At 46.8% G+C, this 9316-nt stretch overlaps 1 protein-coding gene across 1 annotated transcript; it reads left to right on the forward strand.

Moving 5' to 3' along the window:
* Window positions 1–373: 373 nt before the first annotated feature.
* On the forward strand, window positions 374–9036 carry CALR (calreticulin). The gene is made up of 9 exons (XM_088462159.1): window positions 374–535; window positions 2204–2305; window positions 2979–3182; window positions 3372–3466; window positions 3894–4103; window positions 5564–5677; window positions 6539–6682; window positions 6771–6863; window positions 7712–9036. Exons 1-9 carry the CDS (start codon window positions 442–444, stop codon window positions 7913–7915), a joined length of 1260 nt encoding a protein of 419 aa, XP_088318285.1. The 5' UTR covers window positions 374–441; the 3' UTR covers window positions 7916–9036.
* Window positions 9037–9316: the final 280 nt, after the last annotated feature.

Raw genomic sequence — 9316 nt, forward strand, 5'->3', positions numbered from 1 at the left:
ACATTCCCTCACAGTAGTTTTTCTGTAATTAGATGTTTCATATGCAAGTTGCCCATTCATTTATGCTAATCTCAAGGCTGCTCCAGCCACTCCCACAGCCAGAAAAGGTCACGTGACACTCTATCTCCTTTTTTTTTTTCCCCTGCACCTTCTCCCCCCTCCCTTCACGCCTGTAGCCAACCACCTGACGACTAGTAGGTGGCCCCTGCGTGGTGATCTGTCATTGGCTGCGCCCACGGCCAATCAGCAGCAGCCATCTGTGTGCCTTGAGTGGCAGGACACCGCGCCCAATGAGAAGCGGATACCGGATGCGGGTGCAACGAATGGGAGAGCGCCTGGGAGGAGGGCGCGGCGAGGGCATATAAGAGCGGCGCTCGGCTGTACCCGTTCGCTCAGTGATTCTTAGACGCTGCCGGTGACAGTGATCTTAAGGGTACCATCATGGCCCGACTCGCCCTCCTCGTCCTGCCTATGCTGGCTGCCCTGTGCGCCGCCGACCCCGAGGTCTACTTCCAGGAGGACTTCAGTGACGGAGGTGAGCGGGTGTTACAGCCCGTGTGGGGCGGCGGGTGTGCACGCCCGGGGTCTCCCACTGAGAGGGGTGGGTGGGTACAGTAGAGGGAAGGGTGGTAATTCCATGATGCAGGCTTATGCATTCTGTGATGCACTACAAGGCCCAGCATGCAGTGTCAGATATGCCATAGTGATGCTGGGACTTGTAGTTCCCTAGCAGATGTAATGCCTGCGTGCAGGTACTTGGAGATGTCCCTGAAGAGTGGAGGAGCTGGTAGTGGGTAATTAGTGAGGTGTTGTCCCTCCTCAGGACTCATTTACCCTCCACGTATATCCTCCTCCTGCTGTATACTTATCTATCACACTGGGAATTGGGTTATTGCAGGTTGCAGGGAGCCTGAGTTGTGCAGCTGTGTCCTATGTAGGGGATGGGGCTCCCTAATATATATTTGCTATTTATTTATGTCGTACCTGGATCTTTTATTTAGGTTAAATTATTCCTGCCTCCCCAGTATTGGGCACCTTTATATCTTGGTCCCCAATTTGTTACAGGTTGCATTGCTGAGTTATTTGCTTTAAATCCATAATACAGCATTCATGGTAACTAATAGTAATGTGTGTACTTCCCTGTCATCATTTGCTTCTTTATGGAAGAGCCCACAGACCTCCTTGCTGCCATCCCATCTCAGTATAACATCAGTTTCTCTGCGCACACTGCATGGGCTTCTGTGACCCCCCCTTGTACCTGGTAACCCAAGGAGGGTGTAGTTACATTTGCAGCTTTCAAATCACATTGAAGGGAGAAACCTTTATAGGTCTAGTCATGAGCTGTCATTTTCCACCTTAATGTGCCATGCACTGTGTATGGTAGCCCCTGTGTATTGCGGCTCTTTAAAATGCTCCCTGACCTTTCTCTGTTCAGGTACATCAGCAGATTGTAGTATGATGCAGACATGGAATGTTAGTTTACATTATTCCCAATTACAGTCTGCAGTTTAGAAGCAGGAAGCTGTATTGCAGTGCAGGGATCCCCCGCTGGTGATAGCATCATGATTTGCATGCTCCTACAATTTGACACTGAAACCTGAAGACATCTGTCATTGTGAAACCTAAATTGTCACCCATCAACCCTACCCACACTCCGCCCCCCGCATGCACAAGTCCTCTCGTTATCTCTTCCTGTCTCATCCCCCTTCCCTTCTCTGGCCATCATGCGGATGTATGGATCACCATTGAATCTTCTGGAAGCAGGAGTGGGAGGGCTTAGTGTTCGGCTGTACTTCCTCCTCCCTCACATGGGATGCAGCAGAGCATTGCCTTTCTAGCATGGAGAGAACAGTAATTATATATATCTAGTGTGTAAGTGCATGCAGCTGCCATGTGCTGTGTTTGCAATCTTTTTCTCTGAATGTTTATTTTGCATTCATGGCTATCTGCACAGGGGTATGCAGAGTTTTTCTCCCGATTAATACCACAGCCCAAGTTGCCTTTATGGGTTCTTTTAATCTGCCTGTACTATGCTTTCTCCGCTTGTCTGACAGCTCAGCTCCTGCTATAATTTATTCCATTGAAGGCAGTGTTAGGTTACCAGCACTCGGTAGAATTGCTTTACCTGGTAAATTGATCCGCTGTGCGTCATGACTATGGGGCATGTTTAATGAGCAAAGTTAATGTGCTGTGTTCCTTTCAGATGGCTGGAAACCGCGCTGGGTGTCGTCAAAGCACAAATCCGACTACGGGGAGTTAATGCTCAGCGCCGGGAAGTTTTACGGAGATGCGGAAAAAGACAAAGGTGAGTTTTTGTGTTTTATCCCCTGGCAGTGACTGTAAGCTGCTGTAAATGACTGAAGAGCAACTGCAGGGAGCTGTAAGGATACAGCGCTGTATTGTGTGCGCCCTTGTGCAACTTTGCATCAATCCAAAGTGCTCAATCATTTTAACATGCAGGTCAGCTGAAAAGATGATCATAAGCTCGGTAATATTATATTAGACTACTGCTGCCCCCTATTCATTGATTGGCACAATGAACCAATCTTTGCTTCTAGCACACTCAGCTGATGCATCAAACAGCCGAGATAGACCCGAGTGTGCTAGAAGCACCAGAGCAGAGCGACACCCCGGGCAGGAAAGAGGAACTGCATGGGTTGTCAGGTGCAGGGTGCTAGAATGAATACTATGGTCTGCTGGATAAATAACAGTATATAGATTTGTCTGTCCAGTTTTTTTGTCCTTGTACTTTTACAGGGAACTCATGGCATAGGCAGGTTTTCCCTTCATCCAAACTGGCCGATTTCAGCCAGTTCATGTGTATACTAGATTATAGCGGTGTTTAAGCCTTGGCATACACAAATTGATTGCATAGTGGCTTATCACTATGTGGCTATCTGGGCTGTGACACTGGCCACTCTCTGTATAGTACAGTGCCAGTGTCTGGTCCTAATAAACTTATTCTGTTCCCCGTTCAGGTCTGCAGACCAGCCAGGACGCTCACTTCTATGCCCAATCTGCCAAGTTTAACAGTTTCTCCAACAAGGACAAAACACTAGTAATCCAGTTCGCTGTGAAACACGAGCAGAACATTGACTGTGGCGGTGGATATGTGAAGCTCTTCCCCAGCAAGCTGGACCAGACAGACATGCACGGCGACTCCGAGTACAACATCATGTTTGGTATGTATTTCAGATGGTCATCTGAATCAGCCAGATGGTGGCACAAATTAAGGGTGCCAGAACCTAGTTGTGTGGCTTTGTATGTAGAGCACTAGAATGTTTGAGGGACAGCCAACTAAACTACCCATAACGCTGCAAGCCCCTTATCTAGTACCATTGGCATTGAAGGATTTGTTATATCTCCTCCAGGCCCTGATATCTGTGGTCCCCCGACAAAGAAGGTGCATGTGATCTTCAACTACAAGGGCAAAAACCTGCAGATCAACAAGGACATCCGTTGCAAGGTGAGTGGGGAACATGGCAACTGTAAGGGGGGGGGGGGGGGGGGTCCTGTACATTCTACGGCTTATGTAGTGTTTGGGCATTATGGCGGCTTTGTAGCTTGTTATAGTTCTGCCCTGTGCAGATATTGTCTATTAACTGTCCATGCACCACATGGTGTTTGATGCTTCAACAGTAATCAGTGACCTGTCCCTAAATTCGTGGTGGTTGTGGGTAAAGGAGGGAATAAATGTAGAACTTTGGAGCCAGCGGTGAGATCCATCCATTTATGATCTCTGGAGATCTGGTCAGCACTTCCATCACTTATGGTCTTTAATAAAATGTGTTCAGGAGACTTGGAATGCCATATAATTGTCTAAAAGAATAATAGTGCAACTTCCCGTGGTAACGACTGAACTGGTTACACTGCACCTTTCTCTCCTGCCTTAGGACGATGTGTTCACACATCTGTACACCCTGATTGTGCGCCCCGATAACACCTATGAGGTGAAGATTGACAACAGCAAGGTAGAGTCTGGTAGCTTGGAGGACGACTGGGATTTCCTTCCCGCTAAGAAGATCAAAGACCCCGAGGCCAAGAAACCTGACGACTGGGATGAGCGTGCCATGATAGATGACCCAGAAGACACTAAACCAGAGGTGAGCACCCTCTGCGGTCAGCTGGGTCCTCTCTGTGGAGGGCAGCAGCTTTAGCTGTGCTGGCAGATGCTTTAAGGGATTTTCCATTTCTAAAAATCTTAACTGACTTTCCTGCTCAGTAACAATACGTCTTCACAATCTACCGTTTGCTGTACTTAGCACAGGCCAGGCACTTATAGATGGAGGCTTCTGCCAATCTCGGTAGTAAGGAGATTGGCGTAAGGAAGTGTCATAGTTCCCCCTGCTTGGTTACAGCACATGGTAAGAACCACCACCAAAGGACTATACTGTGTAAATGTTGGTAAATAACGGTATACGTTTAGGAAGCCAGCGGACGGAATGCCGACCGCTGGCTTCCAGACATTGTTATCCTGACTAGGGACGAATGACAGGCGTCTAAATCTAGACGCCTATCATTTGACCGGTCCCGATCGAGCGGATGCCGGGTGCCGCAGCGGACAGCCGCTGGGGGGAGGGTTAGGGTTGGGGCTCCCCGGGGGGACTTAGGGTTGGGCTAGGCGGAGGGAGGGTTAGGAACCCCCCTGGGGGACTTAAGTTTAGGCAGCGGGGAAGGGGGGGGTTAGGGTAAGGCACCCTAAAGGAGGGTTAGGGGGTAGATTAGGTTAGTGAATACTTACCTAGGGACGATCAGTATTTCTTCCTCTGTCGGCCAGGTGCTGTCAGGATTTGAACCGCCGGCCAGGGTTCCAGCGGTAATTCATACCGATTCCGTAAATAACACCTGAATATAAGTGAGAGGTGGAGCCTGGCTGCATGTATGATCATGCAGGTAACTATCAGTAATTGTCTGGACCTGCTTCGCCCATTATTGTGGTGAAGCGGGTCCAGATGCCACCTGCATGTATTACGATTTGATTCTCCAAAGGAGAGTTAATTCACCTGCCCGGTGCATCGCGCACACCCTTTCGACTGTGACTGGTGCTTCTACGCTATAGAATGGCCAAAGCCACTGTATAGATCATGCTTAGTTTGGCACCCCCTGGTGGATCATATGGTAATGCCACTGGTCAGTTCATAACTGAAAATTACATAATTGTTGGGAGGTTTATGCATCTGTTTAAAGTGGGAACAGAACAATGTCACGTGACTGTATACAACATGTATGTACAGGTTTGGTATTGTGAAGTGAAGGTATAGAATCTTTTACAATGATGAAACCTATTGTGTTTAGAGCAGGTCCTATAGGTGCCCACTAATCTGTACCAGTTTCCCAGAGTTGAAGCTATCCTGAAGGCTTAGTTTACCTGTCTCTAGGTCCTAGTGCATCGATAGGCTGCATTATAAAAATTGCTTCAGCTCACAAACTCCATTTCATAGGCCAATGGTTCCCCTTGAATTGATACTTGAAGACCTGTAACTTTACTGTGAAGCAGTGGCCTCCTGCTGGCTGTCAGTGGTTGCCTGGGAGTGCAGATATTAATATGACGTCTTCCTTGCAGGACTGGGAAAAACCTGAGCACATCCCTGACCCAGATGCTGTGAAGCCAGAAGACTGGGATGAGGAGATGGACGGAGAATGGGAGCCACCAGTCATCCAGAACCCAGAGTACAAGGTGAGATGTGGGGGGAGAGAAGCTGTGTTTAGGACAATTGGTGTCTCCTGTACACTGATTAGCCTTACATAAAAATCTCCGCCAAAATGGAGTCTAACAGTGGTGTCTTAATACAGCAATGTGTTCCCAAGCAGTATTGGTTACTTCAGATGGATGGTGTGGGCTAGCAATGATTTGAATCTCATTAATTGTGTAGGATATCTTAAGTTTCTTAAATTAAGTTATTTGCATCTATGAGCAACCGTTGTGCAGAATGGATAGGATTGTAAATGTGTTTTGCACATGGGTCCAGGGTAGTATGTAGATTCATATAGTCCCTGGACTTTCCATTTTTACACTTTGTTACAAGGGATCTTACTGAAGAGGTTCAGGAGAAACATGGTTCATTCTCCTGTCATTGTGCCCAGTACATGCTGGTGACAGTATTGCTACCACTCTGTAGTCAAACAGGCCATCCATGGACCAGTGCCAGAGAACAGATGTACTTTCTTGTACATAGTGCTGGGACCAGATGCTCAGGGTCCATCTGGCTATGAAGACTGATGGGCTGGTATTCTGTATTGCTCATAAGCTTTATCAGTGTTGGCTTGTTTAAACAATGTTTGTTTGTTTTTTTTTCTTTATATTGTGACTACAGGCATGGTGCTGAGGCTTCTTAAAAAAAAAAAAAAGCATATTATAAGGGAATCCCCCTGAGATTCCAGTGTTTCACAGTATTAATATAATATGCAGGATTCCATTTGTTCATTAAAATATTAATGCAATACTGGTTTAAACAAAACTGTTTAAACCAAATGTTTTTTTTTTTTTTTTTAAATTTCAACCCTGCTTTATATTGATCTTGTTCCTTTGTTCCAACAGGGAGAATGGAAACCTCGTCAGATCGATAACCCTAACTTCAAAGGAAGGTGGGTTCACCCAGAGATCGATAACCCAGAATACACCCCAGATCCCAACCTGTACTCGTATGATGACTTTGGTGTGATAGGTTTAGACCTGTGGCAGGTAAGTGCAGGGCTAGCGACCACTTGTCCTCCTGGCTTGGGGCTGCCTTTACACAGGGCCTTAATAAACGTTCTTTCCATTCCTCCAGGTGAAATCTGGAACCATCTTCGATGAGTTCTTAATTACAGACGATGAGAAATATGCAGAAGAGGAGGCGAATAAAACATGGGGTGCCAGGAAGGTAGGATCACGCTTATACAGTACTGACCAGGGTAGGGGCTGAGCAAGACACTGATTGTACCCAGCTTGCAGCTTACAGGGGGTGGTTTGGTCACTTGATCAGATGGCTGAATACCTGTATTAGTATTTTGAGGACTATGGAGTCAGATATGCCTTCCAACCCTTGCTGGCAGCCTCTACAGTGTAGGTAGCAGTCTTGTGGGCTGAACAAGTATACAGCAAGTTATTACGAACAAGTGACGCCACTAAGGCTATTAGGCCTGGTTTCCTAGTGAATTGATAGGTGCCCCCACTGTAAGTAGAAGGCATAGTTTAAAGTATGCCACGTTGCTAGGATGTATTGCCACTGCTGAGTTCAGAAGGCAAGTGAAGCCTCTACACAATATGCAGCCATTGATTTAGATTAGTGTCAGACAGGTCATACATGAAATAACAGCAGGGGCTTATACTTGGTGAAATGTACTCCATGATCTCACACACCTACAGTAGGCTTCCATATTAAGGGGGAGTATTTTCTCTAAGCAATGACTGGCAGCTGGGTAGGCTTCTTAGATGCTGTGGCTTAGTTAATTCATAGGGCAGGGCTGGTGATGTCACAAATCAGCCTTGAGGTTGACCTTCATCTGATCCCAATTGGATACTGTCCTAAAGGTGAGGGAGGTCTGTAATGTCTTGTGGTTGGTGGGGGGGGGGGGGGGGGGGTGCAGTGTAATGTCAGGTTATTATAGAGCAGTGTCTTGGGCATAGCTTCGGAAACCTCGATTTTGGTTATTCAGCAAGTTGTGAGGCTACGTAACCTGTACAGTGTCTGGTCACTCCATTCACGCATTCCCCCTTCCTAACCGGCAGGACGCAGAGAAGAAGATGAAGGAACAGCAGGACGAGGAAGATCGCAAGAAGCAGGAGGAGGATGACAAGAACAGGAAAGAGGAAGAGCCACAGGAAGATGAAGCTGATGATGACGATGATGAAGATGACAATGAAAAGGAGGAAGAGAAGGAAGAAGAAGAAGAGGAGGAGGATGACGACACACCTCAGAAAGATGAGCTTTAAAGATTGTGGCTGTCTGTCCTCCCTACCAGTGCTCTCCCCTTCCCTCGGGCGTTCATGTCTTTGATAGGAGAGGGGAAATGGGACCTTTCTGTCTCTATGAGACTCTAAATTTATATATATTTTTACAGTTTTTGTTTTTACCCTTTATTGGAAGATGCCCTGTCATTCTTCCCTATCCCCCTCCCCATCTCCTCTCTCCTTAACCCCTCTCGTCTTCAGTCATGTCACCTACACCTCTTGTCCTGCTCCCATGCCAGTCCCCAGTGCAGTAAATAGGAGTACCCACTGCAGTACTTAGAACTGTGGTCCATTGAAACCACCCCCTTTTCCTGTAACCCACCCCGAGGGGCTTGTGAGGTGCATTGACCACAATCACAGCTCCTGATGAGCTTTGCCAAATGCCTCACCGTTTAACCCAACAGATGCCAGCATCACCATTCATTGCAGTATCAAATTGATTCAGTGTTCTGGCCGCCTGGCCAAAGTAGTTTATTGGACTCTATATAAAGCTTTAAAGGTGGCTTTCCTTGGGGGAATCTGCACAGCCATAAAGCATTTACAGTGGGCCTGGCACCATGTGGGCTCAGCACTATTCTCAATACAGCCAGGCTGTTCACTGGGAACATCGTTGAGACATGAGGCAGTTTCTCATACTTCACGGAGTTAATGGCTTTTCTGTGATCTGAACCAATATTCATCCTCCCTAATCTGCAGTAACTTCCAACCTGTCTGGCTATTTAGGTAGATGTGAATAGGGCATCATGTTGCCTCTCCTTCGTCTGGGTAAAGCCGCTCGGCATCCAAACGATGATCCGAACGCCGGCCCCCTCTGCAGGGCTTGCACTCTAGCCCTAATGCAAGTCCTGACACTTTAATCTGGATTTTCTATCTTCTAGACATCTGACCACAAGTGTTACATTAACATATGCCCCTCAATGTGCCCTGTGATGTAGTGAAATGGGTCCTGCAGGCCTTTTACAATCCACCACCCCTGCTTCAAGCCGTAAGCTTCTAATTTATATTGATGCAGGGCTCATCGCCAGAATGTATGAATGGGTTATGTTTTGGAATGTACAGATGTCTGTTAAATTTCTAATTAAAAAAAACATTTTTGTGTCCAATTTGTCTCAAACTGAATTTATTTTGGAATAGTTTAAGAACATTGATTTCATTTACAAATGTCCGGTATACTTCTAGCACTCTGAGGATTTGTCTATGCAACAAAATACTTCTCTCAGGGGTATAAGCTCCTACTTCTCGGTTCTAGATCCCATTAGCTTTTATGGGCCAAGACTAAAGAGCCATCCACATACGAGCAGTGTATTAATGTCAGATGTATGTATTGTGGGAGGGGGGTACATGACTGACATATATGGAGAACATTCCACAGGGAACTGCTGC

This window comes from Taudactylus pleione, unplaced genomic scaffold, assembly GCF_031769625.1.
Source record: "Taudactylus pleione unplaced genomic scaffold, aTauple2 ptg001161l, whole genome shotgun sequence".
Lineage (NCBI taxonomy): Eukaryota > Metazoa > Chordata > Amphibia > Anura > Myobatrachidae > Taudactylus > Taudactylus pleione.